General features: G+C 34.5%; 1 protein-coding gene across 1 annotated transcript in view; it reads left to right on the top strand.

Annotated features, from left to right (window-relative positions):
• The window catches only part of ADGRV1 (adhesion G protein-coupled receptor V1), a 521,868-nt gene that overhangs the window by 44,426 nt on the left and 453,869 nt on the right, over positions 1 to 23,573 (top strand). Inside the window, exons 8-17 of the mRNA XM_077865031.1 lie at positions 78 to 348; positions 733 to 1,062; positions 7,592 to 7,768; positions 10,211 to 10,434; positions 14,645 to 14,771; positions 14,877 to 15,062; positions 15,797 to 15,977; positions 16,712 to 16,875; positions 18,110 to 18,233; positions 19,834 to 20,100. Coding sequence (XP_077721157.1) covers positions 78 to 348; positions 733 to 1,062; positions 7,592 to 7,768; positions 10,211 to 10,434; positions 14,645 to 14,771; positions 14,877 to 15,062; positions 15,797 to 15,977; positions 16,712 to 16,875; positions 18,110 to 18,233; positions 19,834 to 20,100 — 2,051 coding nt within the window. The remainder of the gene's footprint in view (positions 1 to 77; positions 349 to 732; positions 1,063 to 7,591; positions 7,769 to 10,210; positions 10,435 to 14,644; positions 14,772 to 14,876; positions 15,063 to 15,796; positions 15,978 to 16,711; positions 16,876 to 18,109; positions 18,234 to 19,833; positions 20,101 to 23,573) is intronic.

Raw genomic sequence — 23,573 nt, 5'->3', positions numbered from 1 at the left:
CCTGTTGACATTGAAAAAGCCTAGCTAAGGGAAACACAGTATAATATGTAACCATATATATTTCTTTAAAATTCTAGATTTGAAGAAATTACAGTGGTTAGAAATGGTGGCACCCATGGGAATATTTCTGTGAACTGGGAATTGACACGGAATAGCAGTGATCCCTCACCAGTAACAGCAGATATCAGACCAAGTTCTGGAGTTCTCCATTTTGCACAAGGGCAGATGTTGGCATCAATTCCTCTTACTGTAGTTAATGATGATCTTCCAGAAGAGGCAGAAGCTTATCTACTTCGGATTTTGCCTCATACAATACGAGGAGGTGCAGAAGTGAGCGAGCCAGCTGAGGTAGATCATTTGTTATGCTTTACTTGTATACATATTTCTGTGTCACAGAAGAGCCAAAGAATGTGATCACACAAATCACTTCTATGTTTAGTTTGATGAAGCAGGAACAACACTGGTTTTGGAAATGGCGTTTGTTTCTGTTGTTCAAGATTGTTCTGTAAACAAAAGATTTACTTTTCAAAAAAAATTCCATGAACCATACATTAGGAAAGTTATCAAATCTGTTTTTGATTCATCTTTTACTCTGTTGCATATAAAAAGTGATCATCCTTAGATATGACATGTAAATCAATAGTAAAAATCAGAATAGCCTAGATATTACACAGTTTGATATTCTCAGCTGTGAGAATTCTACATTTTAATATTTTATTTTTCTATCTGCAGCTTTTGTTCTACATTCAGGATAGTGATGATGTTTATGGCCTAATAACATTTTTTCCTATGGAAAACCAGAAGATTGAAAGTAGCCCAGGTGAACGATATTTATCCCTGAGCTTCACAAGACAAGGAGGAACTAAAGGAGATGTGAAGATGTTTTATTCTGCACTTTATATTCCGGCTGGAGCTGTGGACCCTTTGCGAGCAAAAGATGGCATCTTAAATATGTCCAGGAGAAATAACCTCATTTTTCCAGAACGAAAGACCCAAGTCACTACAAAATTACCAATAAGAAATGATGCATTCCTTCAAAATGGGGCCCACTTCCTAGTAAAGGTACTTTAATAATTAAAACAATTTCAATGTTGGTTAAACGTTGTGTGAGAAAGTTAACTAACCATTATCTTGTCCACGTTTACAGTTTGGATCTACCATTGGTTACTAAAATTTGTTGAGGGAGTCCAAAGAGAGACTGTTTCTGCTCCTAAGTCATATAAGGATAAATAAAACCAGAGTTCTACTAAAGTTAATATTTTAATCAGGTGATAAAAGTACACCAACTTGAAATGCAGGTTAGAAAATAATGGGTAACATAATGGAGTAGCACAGATTGTTAATGGAGGAAGGGGAGGAGAGGAAAGATTGAGAGAGAAAGAGAAAGAGGTCTACCATTCTTTTGAGTTGGTTTGGGAAAATATGACATAGGAATAGGGTTTGTAGATAAATACTGTTTTTTTCATAATGGATGCTGCAGAAGAAACATTACAGAAATAAAGAAGCAATATGAGAAAGATTGTGTAGATATTTTTCAGTAACATGCTAAAATCTATTTCTTTGTCTATTAACTACTGATAGAATCTCTGGATTCTTATCTTCTTAATAAAAAGAAGTTAGGGCCCCCTAACATATTCTTCCACTTTGTCTTTTTTTATTTCTTAAATTTTATTAACCAAAACATTATTTTTATTGCCAAAATTAAAAAAAATCTGCACTTACTTATGTTAGTTTGGTTCTGTTTTCCATGGATTTGATATTGATTGATTGATTCTGAAAATTAGAAAGCAATAAAGGGTGGTTATCAAATTTTGGTTATGTAAATAAATTTAATACAGATTCACCTAGTATGAGTGGGTTGATAAAGAGTTTATCATCCTGTATCACCATACACCTTGCTAACTGAAATATATGTCAAATGAAATTTCATATTCCATTAATTTTTTTGAATCATACATATTTAAATTGGTCTCATATTTTTGCCTAGACTTTGTTTTATGGCTTATTTTTGCTTCTGTAGTATTTCTAACTGCTCCCTTCCTATATGCCACCCTCACCACATTATAGCTTCCAGCTGTTTTGTATATGTTGGAGGGTGAGTTTAGCCGTACTAACTACTTTCTACACTTACTTCACACCTGCTACTTGGGATGGTTTTTACTGAGCTCCTGAATTATCTTGATCTCTTGCTTTTTCCTACATGGATTGTGTTTTGGTTTTGTTGTAGTATATATTCCTCAAATACATGTGCAGAAAAGGAGTTTACAAGGTAAACTTTTTGAGTCTTTGAGAAGCTAAAAACAAAACTTCAAACTCACATTGATAATTTTGCTTGGTAGAAATTTTTAGATTAAAATAATTTGGGAGAGTGCCTGGATGGCTCAGTTGATTAAGCATCTGACTCTTGATTTCAGCTAAGGTAATGATCTCAGGATCGTGAGATTGAGAGCTACGTTGGGCTCCACACTTAGTGAAGATTCTCTCTCTCGCTCTGCTTCTCCTCCCTTTTCTGTCTCTCTCTCCTTCTCTAATAATAATAATAACAATATTTTTTTTCTTTAGAACTTGAAAGGTATTGTCTTATAGCACAGTTGCTAATGAGAAATTTGAGGGGAAACATTATTTACTTTTTTAGGTAACTTGCTTGTTATCCCTGGAAGCTTTTTTTAATTTATTTTTTTAATCTTCTTGGTGTTCTGAATTCTACAGGACTGTGTCCCACTTTGCTTAGCACTTGGTGGGGTAGGCCCTTTTATTCGAAGACTTGTCTTTTTTAAAATTTGTTTTCAACTGGGCCACTGTTCATGCTGGTACCATTTGTGTATTTCTTGAGGACTCCTAGGGGAGGGGGTCTAGTAGGTGACCTGTTATGGGGATATATGATTTATCAGTATATAGAGGATACTTCTTTGTAATACGTGGACCCAGAGGGAGACCTTTTGCCATTGTTTCTAAAGGTTTTGTCACTAGCAGTGGGAGATTCTGTTCTTCATCTTTTATTATTATTATTATTATTATTATTATTATTATTATTATTATTATTATTTTGTGTGTCCCCTCAAAATGGGGAACTTATGGTGTGATGCATACTTCTGTCTATGAGGATAACCCATTCTTTGGAGGACCCCTGAATTTCTCTTGGACTGAAGAATGAAGAGAACATGGCCTTGTACACAGTTGTATCTGCTTCCCCTGTGGCTTGTGGGATCCCCTTGTGAGATGAGTGGCCAGATGGGCCATTTGGATCTGTGAAGTGGAATTGAGCATGTGGTCCAGCCCATGGCTCTGGCCATGTTGAACAAAAATTTTAAAGGGAATAGAATGCTCCAAATTCACATTTGGAGATATATTTAGAAAAATTTTAAAAAGGTATGCTTTTGGCCTTATAAAAAATATGTCACATGATTTTGGTCCTAACAATACATGGAAGTGTATTGGAAGTTACTAATCTTAGCAGTTTGCACTTAGGGTAGCATTTCCCAAACTTAGGAATTTTCAAGAGTCTCTGGGAGATAATAACTTGTCAAGAGGAGTTTCAGAATTTAATGGAGCTTTTTGTTTTTATTTTTGGTGTCAGCTCTGTCTTTTGCCTTTTCTGCTGTCCATGTCCTTTGGATTCAGAGCAATCTCATTAATATGCATTGTCTTAGTTCAGGCTGCTATAAAGAATACCATAGACTGGTGGCTTAAACAACAGACGCTTATTTCTTACAGTGCCGGAAGCTGGGAAGTCCTAGGTCAGGGTGCCGGCATGGAGAGTGTCTGGTGAGAGTCCTCTTCCTGGTTTGCAGACTGATGTCTTATTGCTGCATCCTCACATAGTGGAGAGGGGCAGGAAACAAGCCCTGTGGCCTCTCTTCTTATAAGGCACTAATCTCATCGTGAGGGCTCTACCCTCATGACTCAATTATCTCTCAATGGTCCCATCTCCAGATGCCATCACACTGGGGATTAGATTTTCAATACATGAATTCTGGGGGAGCACAAACATTTAAATTCATAACATATGTTTAAGGTACGTCAGTATTCAGTTCTCCCTTCTGTCTGTCTCCAGTCTTGCATAGGGCACAAGTGATATGAGAACCAAATTACTAACCCAAGTGAAATGAAGCACAGATTTTACAGTTGCTTTTGCTTTCATGGAGGCCTGGGCATCTTGACATTCTTGTAATTGTTGTAGTGATGCGAGGTGAGTTTAAGGACTGGCGATGCAGTAACATTGATTTTGAGTTGTGGAGAACTTTTCTATCCCCATTTTAGCTTTCCGATTTATTTTCTCATGCTTTCTCAAGACCAGTTTTTACTGTGGATACAGACCCCTCCATATCTCTGCCAATATTAGTAACCTTTCTATTAAGCTTTTAGTCTTTTGAAAATATCCAATATCTCTATCTAAGTAGCTGCAGAGAATCTCTTGGTAAACAAAACTTTATTAAGGACCTTCTCTGGATCAGGTATTGGCAGAGCTATTTTCAGCATTCTATATGAACAAGACAGATTTTATTCTTGTTGATACTTGAAAAGTGGAAACTTGAAGAAGCGTGTAATATCTAAATTTTGGTGATGCCGATTAAGAAATGTGTTTGCACCACTAATTCCAGACTCAATTCTTTCTCTCTCTGTATTCAGTTAAAAAACAAAAGGTCTTACAGTGCAGACAGTTAATTTAACAGTTTAGAAAAAAAGACGTTATTAGTCACTGACACAGTTCCTCGAGGTTCAAAACAGCTGTAGGTTCTGGAAGGCTGGTTGAAATTAGAAGGTTGTGTAGTTTGTACAGTACATAATGGATGAGCAACTCAAGAATAGGAGGCATCAGATGCTGCATGGAAAGTTGAATGAAACTGAAGAAAGGAGAATCTGAGACATGAGCTCCTCATTCTTCACTAACCCTCACAGCTAAATACATTAGTCTGAGATACAACTTCTGGCAGGCTTGGGGTTTACTAATGTGCTGTCCCAGTTGCAGACCGTCTGAAAGCAAAGAACGACTCTTTATGAATGGGGCAGTTTGATTTAGCAGATGCTTAAGGAACCCAGACAAAAAGGCTTAGAGACTAGGAAACAAGCCATCGAAAATTAGCATTTTCCTTTTGATCAGTTCATTTCATAGCCTTCTATATCTTCTTTGTATTTTTCAAAAATCCTAGATTTAGAATTCTATAGTTTTTTTTGAAAATGTAAGATACGACTTATTTTTCTCCTTTATTTTTAGAAAGTTTTAAGGTAAAAATATATTAATGTTTTAAATAGTATTATCAGTGTAGCTCTTTGCAAATATATGGGAATCAGAGTATTCATTCACAAACACATGCTTCCTCACACATGACCAAGTATTTCAAAAACATCTTTGCCTCCAAACAATGTACACCTTATATCTATATGCATTTTATATATGCATTTAAATACATATATAAATTAAATATGTATTATATATACATTTAAATATATCCATTTTATTTATTCCTTGTGATATTTTTTAAGATAAATAGAAATTTATATGTATGTATATTTTCTCTAGAAAGAATGACAGATAAGTGGTTTTTGCCATTTATGTTTTCATTGTATTTATTTTATAAAGTAAATGCAGTATGCTAAAGAATTACATGTTTTATTTCACTTGACTTGGTCTGTGTACCATATTTGGCAAAATTGGTCAGTCTAATTTTTTTTTCTTTTACTCAAATGGCTACTTACCAAATAATGGAATTTTTCCTATCTTTCTTCTGTATATGGTTTTTAAACTTTTAAAAATATTTGTTTGTTAGAGAAGGGGAAAGACTGGGATGGGGAGGGACAGATGGAGAGGAAGAGAAAGAATCTTAAGCAGACTCCATACCTAACACCAGGCCTGACGCAGGTCTCGATCCACAACCTTGAGATCATGGCCTGAGCTGAAATCAGGAGTCAGACTCCTAACCAACTGAGCTACTCAGGTGCCTCTCCTGTTTGTGATTTTTAAAGCAAAATGTGTGACTTTAAAAAGGCATTTCCTGGAGCATCTCTCTGGCTCAGTTGGTTAAGTGTCTGCTTTCGGCTCAGGTCATGATCGAGGGTCCTGGGATCAAGCCCCAAGTTGGGTTCCTTGCTCAATGGAGAGCCTGCTTCTCCCTTTCCCTTTGCACCTCCCCCTGGTTCGTGCTCATGCTCTATCTCTATCTCAAATAAAATAAATAAATCTTAAAAAAAAGTCTTAATAAAAGGTGTTTACTTTTGCCCTCTGAAATATATATCATTTATCATAATATATGACATTATGTGTGGGATCAGAACTAGCTCTGTCCATTTGTGGAAAATCAATTTAAATCACAAGTCTCTTCTGGTGGTTACTTATGGACATTGTTTCCACATTACAAAGCCTAACAGAGAACTCTAAAGAGTGGGAGATCCATATGTCTTACTAAGTTCAGAGTTACTTTTCAATTTAAAATATTTTTTGTTTTTTAAGTCCTGTAATGATTATCTGTTTCTGTACTCCTCAAGTGGACACTGTATGGATTGATGAATTGAATTTTGGAAAGTTAGAATATAATATGTTGAAGGTTTGTGATATACCAGGATTGTTGTAGAGCTCTTTTTTATGTTGGAGGGATGGGTTGACAAACATTTACTGCATCTTACCTATAGTTTTGGGTCTACATCATGAACTGAGAAAATGCTGAGAAGAACACAGACTCACAAGGGTTTTGTTGGGAAGTAAAAGTCTGGAATGCACAAAATGATGATAAGCAAGCAACATGTGAAATTTATGATGAAGTTCTAAGTTTAGGGAGAGTAGTTGGAGAAGTTCAGAAAGATAGAATAAAAAGGTCTGGAGATACCAGATCTTCATGAGAGAGAGGGAAAGAAACTAGTCTTTAAGAGTGGGTGCATTTTGTACTTGTGAGATGATGAAGGGAGGCCCTAGAGAACACCATGGAAGTTGCTTTAGTGGTCATGTTTGTTAAACACAGAGATACTATGTGTCAAACGTATGCTGTTTTTCAATAAATGAAAAGACAGGTTATGTTACATTTGGAGTTCTGAATGATCTTCTGATATTGAATTTCCTCTGGCAGGGAAGTGGAGTGGGCAATTGATTGGAGATGTGGGTCAGTGGAAGAGAAGAAAGAGATGTGGGTACCCTCAGTTTGGCTTTAAGGTCAAGGTAGTTGGGTATAGGTGATGAAGAGGAAAAGCAGATGGCGGTGTGATGATGTTAGTGGTGAGGGGACATGGAACAGAGACAGTGGTTTCTGATTTGAACATTCTAACTATAATGTCTATGTGACATTTCTGATGTCCAGGGGCAGTTGGTTACAAAGATTTGGAATTCAAAGGAGAGATCCAGAGATTACTAGGGGGAGGGTATGAAATTATAAGATAAAAGGCTTAGAAAGAACCCTGGAGAGTAATAACTGAAGAGCAAAAAACAGCTCAAGAAGCCAGTGCAGGAGATTGAAATAGGATGGTGAATGAAAGAGGAGATGAAATTGCCACGTTTGTGACCTTTACCACATTTACCTTATTGCCCTGTGCTATTAAGACTCCTTTTTAATTTAAAAATTTGTTCTTTTCCATTTTTAATGTGTTTTTTGTTTGTTTATTATAGTTGGAAACTGTGGAATTGGTGAACATAATTCCCCCAATCCCACCTGTAAGTCCTAGATTTGGGGAAATCCAAAATATTTCTTTAGTGGTTACTCCAGATATTGCAAATGGAGAAATTGGCTTCATTAGCAATCTTCCCATCATTTTACATGAACCAGAAGATTCTGCTGTTGAAGTGGTAAGTAGGCTTTTTCTCATTGATGGGGCCTGATAAGAGTCTGAGTTAATGCAAAGACACTATTCTTTTTTGTATAGTTAACATACAGAATGAACAGATGTTAAAAAGCTTCACCATTTACAGCAAGTCTTCAACATATCATTTGATACAAGTAACTGATAAGTATATGATTCATCATCTTTTACCATATTTGTTAGAGTAAAATTAGAATTAATTGCTCATGGCCACAATTGGGTATTTTGATGTGAATGCTTTTAGATAGTGCTATGACATTTGCCAGAGTGATAGCCAAATACACACGCACACACACACACACACACATACACACTTTTTTATTGGCCAAGTCACATGTATTGCAGGTATTCTTGACTTATTCCATTTATTAGTATTCCTCATGCTTGTCTTAGGCAGGACTAGGGTGACTGCTTTGGGTACTATAATTGGTGGTGGAAGTGATGGTGGTAAAGTTGTGGAATGCCAAATCTGAGGAATATTATATTATATGGAATTATATATATGTGTTGTATATATGGGTTAATTATATATATGGGTTAATTTTTGTGTGCATGCACACCCACACACACAAGCATGCTTACATATGTAGCACCCCTACCTGCCCCCTACCCTGATTGAATTTTCCTGCCATCTATCTAGGGATGGCTCTGACTTTCAGCTTTACCATTACCTGTGTCATGGTCTATCCCTGAAACCTTCTCTAAGATTCTCATAACTTAGATTTGATTTAAAGTGGGTTGGAGTTCTGATCAAAAAAGAGAACTGCTTTTGTTATGAAAGTCTCACGTCAAAATATAGTGTCCACAGCTTTCTTTGTTTTTATATTTGATTCTGTAAATTGGCAGAACAGCTTATTTTTCAAGATGGCTGTGATTCTTTTGTATTTTTTGTTAATATGTTGTTTCTAAAAACTAAAAAACAAAAACATTTAGAGAGTGAATTGCTTTTATCTGCTGTCAGTTTGCCATTTCATATTTTTCCCTTGAGGGAGATTAGTTTTGAGGGAAAGTTTTGGACTCTGTGAAACTGTGTTCTTCCCCTCTGGGAAACAGAAAGGGTAGAAATTTCCCTCAGTTATCTTTCTCTCTATCCAATCCATAGCCCAGACTACACGCACTCCCTCAGGGTGATTTAAGGGCTCAGCCCTCTGTTATTTTTTTTTGTCTGCCCTAAGTATCTTATTTTGCTTACTAGTCTCTAGCCCTAGCCATTGCTAGTCAAATTAACAGGATGGTTAGTGAGGAAAATATCTTCCATTTTTCACGATGGGTTGTGTTAAAAAGCAAAGAACAAAGAAGATACATTTTTAGGGGCTTAAAAAGAATAGTATAGCTACCATGAAGTATTCATTTATATTCTTTATTTGAAAAAAACTTTATCATTATCTTCAATGATTCTTTTATTTTATGTATTTGAAATATACTGCACTTAGGTAAAACTAACAAATATAATTTGTTTCAGAATTACTATAATAGCTGTCATTTATTTAGCTCATACAGTGGAGAGGCACTCTAATCCTCCCCACAAACTTGCAAAATAGGGAAGCCCTAGCTTCATTTCACTTGAGGAGATTGAGGTCAGAGAGGTTAAGTAACTTGCTCAAGGTAACCCAGAACTATGATTGAGTATCTGATTTTGTTTCTACTGCATTTTTTGTATTGGTTACAAACATTTCTTATTCTTATTTATATTATTATTATATTCTTATTCTTGCCTTCATCACTTTAGGATGAATTTTTTTCTAATTTTCTAGTTTTATTTTTTATTTTTTTATTTTTTTTAATTTTCTAGTTTTAATTACAAAAGTTAATCTTTGTTTATATTGTGATATTACATTAATTCCTTTTTTGGAGAAACTCTAATGGAAATTTAGTATTTAGCCAACATGTTCTATGTTTTTCATGATTCTTTGGGTTTAAAATATTCTTTTTATTAAGACAAATAACAGGTTAGGGATATTTTTGGGTAGGGGCAGTTTCACAGATAAATTTGGTTAGCAAAAACTAATAAAAATAGTTTTATCTAAAATTATTTTTATGCGGGATCCCTGGGTGGTGCAGCGGTTTAGCGCCTGCCTTTGGCCCAGGGCGCGATCCTGGAGACCCGGGATTGAATCCCACGTCGGGCTCCCGGTGCATGGAGCCTGCTTCTCCCTCTGCCTGTGTCTCTGCCTCTCTCTCTCTCTCTCTCTTTCTGTGTGACTATCATAAATAAATTTAAAAAAAAATTAAAAAAAAATCTTGAAAAAAAAATTATTTTTATGCTTAAAGAGAAGGCAGGCCCAGTTGTATCTTAATGTCATTTAATGGTTGGCTTCTCTGCAGAATACATATATATTCATATAACATGTGCATGTACTAACTGAAAAACTTACATAAATTTGTTAGCATATATTTCAGAAGAAATTGTTTCATTTTTTTTTATAAGGTATACATTCCTTTACATCGGGATGGAACTGATGGCCAGGCTACTGTCTATTGGAGTTTAAAACCCTCTGGCTTTAATTCAAAAGCAGTGACCCTGGATGATATAGGTCCCTTTAATGGCTCTGTTGTGTTTTTTTCTGGACAAAGTGACACAACAATCAACATTACTGTCAAAGCTGATGACACACCAGAAATGAATGAGACGGTAACACTTTCTCTAGACAGGTAATAACCCGTTTAGATTATGTTTATTTAGTAACATGTGTATATTATATGTTTGAGTCCTCTGAAATAATTTTGTTTTTTGTTTTAATTCTTTCCTCCATATAAAGTAAAGAGAAAAAACTAAGTAGGTAGCATTTTCTGGGCTTCTGACTTTTCTGTTTTTTTGTTGATGGCTCTGGTTAGACTGTGAGTATTATAATGTAGTAAACTTTTACCCTGCTATTCATTTTGGGGAAATATTACACACAGAATTTTTGGAAGGTATCAGATATAACATAAGCATAGTTAATAAGTTGCTATATTAAAAGAGTAGGCAGCAACAAATCCAAAATGTTAGGTTAAGTAGACAGCTCTGCCTCCTTCGTTTTCAACAGGGGAGAGGACTAGAGCTTTTTTGAGTGAGTAAAAAGAAAGCATTAATCTTCATATAATGAAATTCTTGATTTCACATAGAATTTGAACACTAAATAATACGTATTTTTCAAAGAATCAAAAATACAAATTTAAGAGGTATTTTTCAGTAATAATAAGGATTTACTTAAGATTTCTCAGTGGGTAATTTATATTAGGAAAATATTACAGTCTCTCAAAGAGAGATTTTTTTTCAGTAATTCAGAAAATCTCCAAAAATGAAAAAAGTTCTTTGTTTAACTGATGTCAGTTAATTAAAAAAAAAAAATCAAAACCAAGCTTATCAGCTACAGTTTCCTATATTAAAGTTGATATATATTAGAGAAGTTTAGTGTGACTGGAGGGCTTTGCAAAGTTCGTATTTTATAAACAATAAAAATCACATATAAATTCAGCTGGCATTATATTATACTACATTAATGAGGTAATAATACTCATTTTATGGAACCCCCTGATCCTCTCTATATTCTACTAGTAGGTTTTTCTTTGTAGGTATTTTGTGCAAACACCTTCTATAACCCTGATAATTAGCTGTTCTTTATTTTTATGTCAAAGAAAAATATAGAATGTAGGGAGCAAATCTAATAAATGTCAGCTGTGCAGTTTGTTGGTTTTCATAAGCGCATTCTATCTACTTCCCTTTTTACATAAAAAGTAAAACAAAACAACAAATCATATAAACAAAAATTAAAAAGCAAAAACCAAATGTAGCAGACACACTGTCTAAATGAGTTATGCTTTTAATATTAAAATGTGTGTCACATTAAATCTTAAAGAAAGGTATTTCAAATGATTTTTAAACATCAGTGAAATGTAATATAAATGAAAACTGAAAATTATCGTTTTTTCATTTACATCCTTTTTCCTTTTAGTTAGGTTTGAGAACTCATTAAATCAATGGGCAGTCGTCAAAAAAAAAAAAAAAAGAAAAAGAAAATATTTATAAACCAAAGATATAGCAATTCATAAAAATTCTTAGCTCAGTTTCTGCTTTGGCTAAGAGTTTAAAGAATGATTTAAATTTCACCTTCGAAAGTTTATAGTAAGTAAATTTTTAAAATATTTTTTCTAAACAGTCATTTTTTTAAACTTGATCATATAAACTTTTATATTAATTAAATATAATTTTTAAGCGTTTATTTCTTTCTCTCCTATGGACAAAAACAGTACAAAAGGAAGTATAAATCATGGGGTAGAGTATTTTGGAAATTATTGGTTACACTCTTCAAATACAGGAAACTCATTCAATTTTATATTAAAATGTTTTAATTCAATTAGTAATAGTGCTTACTTATATTATCTCAATTGTGCATGAGTAATGAGCAAGTAACGTTTGAGTGTTCTAAGACATATTTATTTATTTTTTCTAAGACATATTTAATTAAGTAAATGTGAGAATAAAATCTATGATTTAAAATTATATTTTATCTAAACTTCCATCTCAATTTTGCAAATTTTTAACAAAACTAAAATGAAAGAATGAATGGTAGTAAGTGTTATTACAATGTTATGATATAATAATGCAACAAAAATAACACTTTATTGTGGTACATTATACACTCTCTAAAGTCAAATTCAAATGCAAACTCTCTGTATTTAGTAGGGATAAAAGTTGCTCTGGATTTAAAATTTATTATGCTTTCAGAATCATAACAGTTAAAAATATTTTACTGGTTAGTTTTCTCCAAATCAGAAAAAATTTCACCATGCCAGTTTATTTCAGAAAAATTTTCATATATGTAGTATATAACTTCATATTTATAAATAGTATTATTTGACTTTAAAAATGAAGCACTACGGTTGTGCATGTAGTCATGTGTTTTTCAAGGCTATTTGAAAATGAAATACATTGGGGATTTGGAAAAGCATTTAGATTTCCTGATATGAAGTTCTATTTAAGTAATATTTGTCAAAGTTAAAAGATAAAATGCTATCTATGGCTTCTTAAATGTATTTCTATGTAAATGATGAAAGGTATGTATTTCTTTGCGTCTAGAGTTTTTTATTTTTTCAAAGAACAACTGGCTTTAGATCTGAGGATGAAGATTTTTGTTTTTTTAAAAACCTCATTAAAGCTACTAAGTAATTATAAGTCAAGCTGAATGAGATTTGCTCAGCTGCTGTGGCTTGTGAGCATGCACAGTGCTTGGCAGGCCCCAGCGCCTTGGAGCAGGCCTGGAAAGGAATGTCTTCAATGGGTGTTGACATGCTGGCTGGCCATGGGGTCATCTTCCCTAAGTGGGAACTGCTGAACCTCTTGCTAGCATTTGTCAATAGCAAAGAATCCAGTGTGCACAGTTCCCATAAAGTGAACATTACTAGCCTGTGGGGGGAAAAATGAAAGGCTTTCTTTAGCTTATTTTTAAAGCTCGTTCACATTTCTAGCAGTATTAGTGAGATTTTGGCAAATGGTGTCTCTGTCTCCTTTTTTCCCCTCCCACACTTCTTTCTGTATTGACAGGGTAGAAACAGAAAGGTTTGTCGTGTATTTTGGGTAAGTGTACAAAATAATGCCTGTTTTGGGTTATTCGACCTTTTGCTTTTCAAGCCATTGTTTTGGACAAGGCTGCGGTTCTGCATGACCACAGGTCTTGAGAAATTTTGCTTGATGCCTGTGCATGCTTTGTGTGCTTTCATTTTCTAATGGTAAGGGGAGCGTGTATGAAATATGGGTATATTTACTATGAAAATCACATGACTGCATTAACAGTATAACAAATAACTGTCCTATTATTTGAACTGTCTCTTCTGTGGTAATGAGTATGCTAGGTGTTGGTTGTCAGATTTCCAAAAGTAGCAGAGGATGCTAATTCTGATTCTCTATTACATAGGAAGTGAGCTGTCTTTTCTACATATTAATTGTGGTTTCACTGTAATTTTGAGGTCTGATCATGAATACTTTGTAGTTCAACAGAAAGTGACATTTTGGAAGATTTAGAGCAGATTGCAGAATTGAGAATTCTCGAAGAGTATGCTGGCTTTTATACTCTCAGAGCTCTGTGTCCCAGTCTCTTTGATCATTCTAATTATACACTGAGCATAAAAACTAGAAATAATAAAAAATTCTTGTTTTAAATTCTGTTCTTTTGAGAGATGTATAGGAGTTGTTTAACAAGTCATGCATCTCAGATCCATTCTATTCCATTTTTTTGTGTATGTCCTATATTTTCTTTTATAATAACAAAAGATAATGAGGTTAAAATTGAGATGAATAGAATCCTATGAAAGGTCACAAAATATTTCTAAAATATAATCATAATTTCATTTATTTTTGATTAGTGTGGTTTGCTTTAGTCCATACAGTTATCCAACTTTTATTTAGTTAGTATAATCTTATGTCTGGTTTTTTTTTAAAATTCAAGTGCATATAAAATTAAAATGATTTTATTTAAATGTATTTTCTAAGTACATATCACAAATTAAATTTTCCTAAAACTAAAAAAATTCTGTAGATTTAGTACTTTATAAAAATATATTTACAGCCTTTGATTACTTGTTTTTTGGTGTAGTTAGACAATAGTTTTGGTGTATTTTTGGTGTACTATGACAATATTTGATTTCAGTCAAATATGAAAAATATAATGGATTCAGAAATAAAAATTCTTCCATAAATATTTTGGGTAAAAAGTATTGTGATCTTAGGTAATTTTAATACACTTACATTCAGTTTAAGTTTTAACTCCTAATAGCCTTCATATTCATTATCTGGAAGTGTTGTAAGTATTGTAGATAAGGCTACAGAATTCAGTAGTAAGATTATAGGTGGCAGGTCCCTTTCTTTTCCTTCTGACTTCTCCAGGGTCAATGTGGAAAATCAAGTGCTAAAATCTGGATATACTAGCCGTGACCTAATTATATTGGAAAATGATGACCCTGGGGGAGTTTTTGAATTTTCTCCTACATCCAGAGGACCCTATGTTATAAAAGTAAGTATGAAAGAAACTTCAATCCATTCTACAATCACAACTTCAGAAGAACAATCTTGAAGGACTTGAACTTTCATGGATTTTTTTTTTTTTTTTTTTTTTAAGGAAGGGGAATCTGTAGAGCTCCACATCACCCGATCCAGGGGAGCTCTGGTTAAGCAGTTTCTTCACTACCGAGTAGAGCCAAGAGATAGCAATGAGTTCTACGGAAACACAGGGGTGCTAGAATTTAAACCTGGAGAACGGGAGATTGTAATCACATTGCTAACAAGATTGGATGGGATACCAGAGGTATAGGATTTTATTTTTTTTCTTGTGCTTTTGTGGAATGCTAACAATATCTAGTTTATTATGAATATGATATTTTGAACATTGACAAGGAGATACAGGACTAAGAAAGGATTGAGAAGTACTTATGTTTGCAGAAGAAAAAAAACTTAAAAAACAAAGTAAGATTCATTCAACTTTGAATTACATATGTTTGTCCTACATAAAGAAATAACAAACGATCTGAAATGTGTATGATCAGTTTTCATCTTCTTTAAGCTTTATGTTCAGCCTTATATTAATGTAACCTGCTGGAACTTTTAATGATATGGGTCTGAACTGAGGTTTTTCTGTAAAATCACTGTTTAAAAAGAAATCAACTTAAGTTTTATATTAATGGAACACATACTGCTCTATTGTGTTTGCACACCAGTACGTAGGTAGCTTTTTCAGTTAATTTTTATTTACTTTTATTAGTTTAAATGACTAGATCATCAATGTAAGGTCTAGTCTTCTTACTATTTTAGTATAGTATCACGGCTTATCTTTTCCCTTTCTGGATAATATATATTTTATATCTGATGTCTCCCTGAATTGAGGAGAACGTTAAACAATGTTTTTAGAAATTATATCAATTCTTTTGTTTTTTCAGTGAGTGGGATATTTCTGAAAAATAGTATTAATATTCTTGAATAGATATATTTTTATTTGCTTTGAAATAACTTTATATTTTTCCTAATTTGACATGTTCATTTTAGTTGGATGAGCACTATTGGGTGGTCCTTAGCAGCCATGGTGAACGGGAAAGCAAGTTGGGAAGTGCTACAGTTGTCAACATAACAATTCTGAAAAATGATGATCCTCATGGGATTATAGAATTTGTTTCTGATGATCTAATTGTTATGATAAATGAAACTAAAGGAGACGATACCTATAGTGGTAATTGATTCTGCTTCTTATATTCTAGTACTGTTTACTGAAGGGGAAATAAATCATCTTTTAGTTTATTTCTTTAGAAAATAGTTATTTTTAGTTGTCTATCTGCCTTAAAAATTACATGTAGTATAGATATCGGCATTTTAAAAAAATTATCATGTAGGATTGCTATTTTTATTTCTTACATCAGTATTGTGATGACAACTGATGTTTTGGGTATATTTTTATTTCAATTTAATTATATGTGATAGAATTCAGACACTGAAGAATGAGTTGAGTCAAATAGGAAAGACTTTAAAACTGAGAATTATTGCTAGGGAAATATTGCAGTGGCCTGAAATAAGAAGGTGCTTATTTTTAGAGCAGTGTCTGTTTAGGTAAGAAAATTGCTTTTGACTGTGCAACTTCCTCTAGCTGCTTTTAGCAAATATCCTTGTAGAACTTTGTCATGGATGTACCTAATTAATTACCATTTTGTTCCCTGTGCAGAATGATTTTTAAAACCCCAAACTGTGATAGAAAAGACCAAGTCCATTTATTTTATAAATTTTTATACCTACAGAAAGAAGACTAGGTTACTACATTTAGATATATACCTTGAGGCTGTCTAGTTAAATGATTGACTTTTATTAAAAAGAGGTCTTATTTTTACTTTTGTTTTTTTGAGCAGTTTCTTTACTCATTTTTAAATTGTTAACTATGTATTCATATGTGTTATGTACATTTGTTTTTCACAGCTGTTTATGATGTAATAAGAAATCGAGGCACCTTTGGTAATGTTAGTGTATCATGGGTGGTTAGTCCAGACTTTACACAAGATGTATTTCCTGTCCAAGGGACTATTTTCTTTGGAGATCATGAATTTTCAAAAAATATCACCATTTATTCCCTTCCAGATGAGGTAAATGTTGCTTATGTAACTCTCTTTATTTGTTGTCATTGCTTAATAATCATTTTTTATTTAATAATTAGACATCTGACAATATATTTTGTTATGAAAATAGATGATAAAGAATGCAGGTATGAAGCCAGAAGAGAAATATTTTTGGTTTCTCTGATGGCATCTTTAACTCTTAGAACTCACAGTTATCAGTGACACTGTGTAGGTGCTAATTATCAGGGATTCAAGTTGAGGTTAAGTGCTCCACTTGCACTTCAAGCCTTTGAAGATAAGGATACCATCTACCAAGCATCCTGTTGGTGCATTCTCACCAGATGGATCAAGGATCCAGGGTGGTGCTCATCTTATTGGTAATAAAGAGAAAGAACTTAATTACAACAGGGATGGACTTTTCTGAGTGGAGCTATACTTTAACGGTCACAGAAACCTGCTTCCTTTCCCTCAGGCTTGTTCATTGAGACACAAAATTCCAACACTTTCATTTTATTTTATTCTATTTTATTAGATTTTATTTATTTATTTATGAGAAACACAGAGAGGTAGAGACATAGGCAGAGGGAGCAGCAGGCTCCCCACAAGGAGCCCAATGTAGGACTCAATCCTCTGACCCGGGATCACAGCCTGAGCCAAAGGCAGACTCTCAACCACTGAGCCACCCAGACCTCCCCCAACACTCTTCATTTTAGGCTGCAGAAAATACCAGCTTCCGTGGATAGAATGAAAGAGAAACAGTGTCCACCCAGAGATTTCTATAGGCTCAGAGAATGGTGGGGAATCTCATCTTTGTAGGACATGGGAATAAGGCCTTTATGGGTAAAGCTTCAGTAAGGTTTGTTAAGAGATCTTTGAGAGCTAGCTGAGCTTTTGTTACTATTATGACCTCTTCTAAATGCACCAGAAAGTTATTTTTCTGTGTTTTTTTTCTTGTAAACAACATATCTCATCTTTTTACAGAAATAATGTGACCTATGTAGTATTTATATTTTCAGCTTATATAAGGCAAAATATCTCTATTTCCATTAAATTTTTGGATGAGTCCAAATAAAGTGGCTTTTTGGATGATATGCACATTAAAATGGTATTTTTGGGTCTGAGTCCTACTTGAATCAGAAATGGCAGTGAACATTAGTACCGTCATTAATAGAGTTTTTTTTTAAGATAAATAATTTAGGAAAATATGATAGAATTATTTGTACAAATCACCTAACTTAAAACATGTGTAACATTTTCCAAGATTCCAGAAGAAATGGAGGAATTTACCATTACTCTACTTAATGCCACTGGAGGAGCTAAAATAGGAAATAAAACTACTGCAATTCTAAGGATTAGAAGAAATGATGACCCCATTTATTTTGCAGGTGGTATTGCTATCTTTTTTGAGTGAGTTTACATCTTTTCAAACAGTATAGATATGTTTTTGATGGCTTTTTAATTTTATTTTTTAATTTAATTTAATTTTTAAGGTTTTATTTATTTCTGAGACAGAGAGAGCAAGAGCACACAAGCAGGGGGAGCAGCAGGCAGAGGGAGAGGGAGATAGAGGGAGGTGCAGGCTCCCTTCTGAGAAAGGAGCCCCTGATGTGGGTCTCGATCCCAGGAAGCAGACGCTCAACCAACTGAGCAGCCCAGGCATCCCTTGATAACTTTATTAACTGAACATTTTCAATAAAACACAATTGAAGCTTGTTTAAGTATAATTTCATGATTTGCGTGGATGCTCATTATTCGATCTGTTTGATGTTTTATGAAATGTTTTTAAAGGTCTTCTGAAGGAAAAATAAAATAAAACAAGTACTGTTGTTAGCTTTGTTCTCCCTCTGCCTTCAAATTTCAAGGGATTTCTTTTGTGTTTGTGCAAGAAAGGTTACTCTTCCTTGAAGCTTCTTCCAGTACACAATGTAGCCAGTTGAGGGTCCGGGTATACCTAACAGATGCTCACTTAATACCTCATCTCTTTTGGATATGTAAATTAAGGCTTCCCTATTTGCATTTTAATTCTTTATTTAGAACTCTCTTTGCCACCTGAGACATTTCTTAGTTTTTCTTTTAATTCCAGTATAGTTAACATGCAGTGTTTTATTAGTTTTAGGTGTATAATATACTGTTTGGATACTTCCATACAATACCTGTTGCTCATCACAAGTGCACTCCTAATCCCCATCACCTATTTCATCCACTACCCTACCCCCTGGTGACCATTGGTTAGGTCTCTGTAGGTGATTTATTTTGGTTTTCTTTGTGAGCTTAATTGGTACCTAATTCTTTTTTTTTTTAAAAAAAGATTTTATTTATCCATTTATTTGACAGAGGGAGTGAGCGTGCACAAATGGGGAACAGCAGAGAGAGAGAGGGAGAAGTAGGCTCTCCAGTGAGCAGGGAGCCCAACACGGTGCTCAGCTCCAGAACCCTGGGTTGAGGGCAGATGCTTAGCTGACTGAGCCACACAGGTGCCCTGGTGTCTAATTCTTTATTAAGCCCTTTTTGTAAGCCATTTTTACAATTGTAGGAATCTTTTAGAGCTCTTGAATTTTATGGATTCATATTCTTAACCTTCAGTTAACATGTACATAATGAGCTAGTCCCGTATTCAGCCTTCTGCTAACTGCTGTGGCAAAAATAAAATATAAGGTACCTGGGCTTATTCTCAAGGAAGTTACAGTCTAAATTTGGAAATGAGGCATATGAAACAGTAGGCCAAGGATTTCAGATAGCACCTAATTTGCTGACAAATTAGGAGTTGAAGACCATGGATTTTGTAGGAATTAAGGCAAGGGGAGAGTGATTGACTAGAACTAATCAGAGGAGGCTTCATGGAGGATTTGGCACCAGAGCTCAATCTTTAAGCAAAGACACAATGGAGAATATTTCTTGTGTGGGCAGGGAGAAACATCAAGTGATAGGAAAATATGTAGATAGAATCGGAAAAGCTCACATGTTCCTTCTTCATCAATATTTCAGAACCTCGTGTGGTGAGAGTTCAGGAAGGTGAGACTGCCAACTTTACAGTTCTCAGAAATGGATCTGTTGATGTTGCCTGCACTGTCCAATATGCTACCATGGATGGGAAGGCGACCGCAAGGGATGGAGACTTTGTTCCCATTGAAAAAGGAGAAGCCCTTGTTTTTGCGGTTGGAAGTAGAAAGCAGAGGATATCTGTATTCATTAATGAAGATAATATTCCAGAAACGGATGAGCCCTTTTATATAATCCTCTTTAATTCAACAGGTAAATAAATGATATTTTTATGGCAGATTTATTCTTTCAGTGCTTTTTTTTTAATTAAGTATGTAACTGTCATCTGTGACTGTTCAAGAGCAGAATGTGTTCTTGAGGGAGAGTGAAGAATATATGTGTTGAATCTTCATGTACCTGGTACACTCTGTGGCATTATTTGAAATCTTTTTTCACAATGGAGCATGGAGAAGAGTATGATATTATATAAAGAATAGGAATCTTCTAGCTAAAGCTACCCCGAGCCTTGTTTAGTAACCCAAGGGCCTAGGGCATCAGTATTGTGTAAGCCTGTGCCCTTCGAGCATGGTGCGGGGCTTACTGTCTGGGAAGCTGCATTCTGTTTAAGGCTGAATGCAACGGGCTGTTTGATAATTCTCTGGAGCCACAGCCCTAATGTATGATAATTTGCAAGGGGGAAAAAGACAGACTCTTTCTTTTTGTCCGTACTATAAATGAAGCACGATGTTTGGACCTCAGTATTTGGGTCCTGAGAATACTTTGACCCGACTTTTAGTAAATTGGAGGCGCTGTAGCTTGTTTTTATATTTATTCTTTTAAGTGTACAAAGAACTATTTTTTTCTGAACCTTTTGAGAGTAAATTGAAGACACAATATCCCATCACCTCTGAATACATTAGTGCATTTTTCTACAAAGACATTCTCTCACATAACCACAGCATAATCATTAATATCAGGAAGTTAACTTTAATATGGTCATTGGCTCAGATCCCATTCAGATTTCTCCAATTGTCCCAATCATGTCCTTTCTAGCAAAATTATGCTTTGAATTTAGTTGTGATGACTCTTTTTTTTTTTTTTTTTTTTGTGATGACTCTTTAATCTCTTCAGTTGGAGTAGTTCCTCAGTCTTTCCTTATGATCTTTATAATATGGAAATTGCAGGCTATTTTTTTGAACATCACCCATTTTGGGCCTGTTTGATATTCCCCCATTATTAATAGTCTCAGGTTTTGTATTGTTGATGCAAATTCCAGAGAAGCGATTCTCTGTTCTTACCATCTCTTCAGTTGACACATGATTTCGTTTTGTCCCTTTATTGCAGTGTTTAATTTGACCACAATATAGATGGTGACTGCCAGGCTTCTCTACTGTATTTTTTTTCTTTTTCTTTTTTAAACTAATAAATATTTTGTGGGGGAGATACTTTATGTAAAAATCCTATAACTCATCAAACTTTCACCCTTTATCAGTGTGGACTCAGGATTTCTATTTAATGCAGCGGGTTATATTTCACTATCACTGTTTGTTTTGGTGGTCAAATTTTCCCAGATTTGGCTAGTGGTAGCCTGTCTGAGATGACTTCTTTGTGTTTTTGACATGTCCCTATTATCCTGTGAGCATTTTCTTACTTCCTGGCACAGCAAGCTGTTCCAAACTCATACTTTTCTTGTCACAACCCTGCAATTAGTCATTTTTCCAAGAAGCACTGGTTCCTGTTAGTGAAGAATGTTATTTAGAAACCAGAATCTGGTGCTCGCTGGGCTGATTGTTGCTGAGCTTATGCTCCTCCTGGGCCTTTAGGGTGACAGAGTGGGAATATTTTTATGCATGTATTTCCATATATATACAAGTGCATGTTTACATCTGCAGTTTTATGTCCAACTGTGTGTATTGAAAACCATTACTTCACAACAGCATTTCCATCTGTGCCTAGGGTTTGCTCTAGCTTTCTTTCAATATTTGTCCCTTCCTTCTCTGACAGTATGAAATTCAGCCCCCTTTATTTTTCATTTATTTACTTCTTTGATCAATTCCCCCATATCCACTTTCCCATTGCTTCTTTTACCCTCCTGCCACAGTGAGGTTGCCTTTCTTATCCCCCTAGGGTTCTAGCTTACTGCTCTAGAATCTTCCCACCGCCACGTGGATGAATGCCTTTGCCCTCTGCTCAGAGTCCAACATCCAACACTAAGGTTTCCTCGAGTGGAGGTGCCCTCTTTCTCCCACCTTATGCTAGGTCACTGTTATGCCACAATAATCCACCGTTTGTATGAATGCCTGGCTTGTGCTTTACCTTGTACCTTTTTTTTTTTTTCTTTTTTTTTTTTTTTTACCTTGTACCTTTTGGATTGAAATGTTCAGAAAGAAGAAAAGAAAGAGATTATTTAATTTGTGTTTGTGCTGTAATTCTCTACCATTTTCCTTGTCTTTATCTCTTGTCAGTTGTGTCTCTCTTCCTATTTCCTGTTTTTCTTTTCTCATTTTCACACAGCTTAGTATAAAAATCAAAAAAGTAAAAAATAGAAACTGTCATCTTATGAGGAAAATTTTAACCTTGTAGAATGCTGGCCACAAAAGAAGTTTTGTATTTGCAGAAAAACCACAATTAGGCCTTATGTAGATGAACTAACATTTTGACGAATTCAATCATTGTCCTAGAATTAATTAATTAACTAATTAATTAATTAATTTTTTTGTCCTAGAATTTAAATGAAATAAATTGCTACAGGTAAAAATAACTTTAGTGATGTAAAAATGGAAAACAGAAAGTTTTGTTATCATATATAGAAAGTGGATAAAGAAATGCCATGATCTTAATACAGTTTGCTGTAGGAATAAGTTCTTTTTTTTTTTTTTTTTTTTAGGAATAAGTTCTTGATTCCATTTATTACTTGATTCCATTTATTACTTTGGTGTCTTTCTGGGCAAAATTATTGTATCCTAAGCATCCCTTTAAGCCCAGAATGTCACTGGAAACTGTTATCAGGAAAAAAATGTCACTGTGATTAAAATAGTGGATCAGAACATCCCAAACCTCTTATAAAGATAATGGAAAATGACTGTGCAAGGAGAGGATTGGAATTTATTTTGTAAAATGTATCATTGGGGAAATATATATTTGTTATTAGAAGAGAAAGGTGTCACTGGATGACTAGCCTGAAGTACACTGCCACTGCATTTGTCTCCAGTGTTTTTCCACGTGGTGACAACTGAGGATCTAATGACGTCAGCTATGAAGACTTGAATGACATAATTTGTGCTTTTACATCCCTTCCTAGTTCTTTCTCTTCCACTTTTCTCTCCTCTTTCATGACATCAAAACATTGAGGGTCTGAGAGGATCAATGGTGGGAGGGCTGGAGGTGGCATCTCCAATGTGACGTCATGCTGGCAGTGTATATTTGTGCCTGATGTTTACTGTTCACAATATATATCCAGAGATTTAATTATTGGGTCAGAGGATATGGCCATTCTCAGAGCCCTTGTTAAATATTGTCAGTTCTCCCTGTGGAGAGACAGAATGAGTTTTTTGTACCACCTCTGATATGGTGCATGACAAATGCACATGATAGCAGAACCCTGACAAAGTGAGATTTCATTATTTTTATTTTTCTTAGATTTTATAATACAGTTTTTTTTATCACTCTATATTGCTAGCCTTTTCTATACAATGATTTACGGTCACTTTTTGTGTATTTTTCTCTTTTCATTGGCTACTTATCAA

The sequence above is a fragment of the Canis aureus genome, chromosome 2 (assembly GCF_053574225.1).
Source record: "Canis aureus isolate CA01 chromosome 2, VMU_Caureus_v.1.0, whole genome shotgun sequence".
Taxonomy (NCBI): domain Eukaryota; kingdom Metazoa; phylum Chordata; class Mammalia; order Carnivora; family Canidae; genus Canis; species Canis aureus.
The sequence above is the reverse complement of the archived record's forward strand: the minus strand, read 5'-3'. Positions and strand labels throughout refer to the sequence as shown.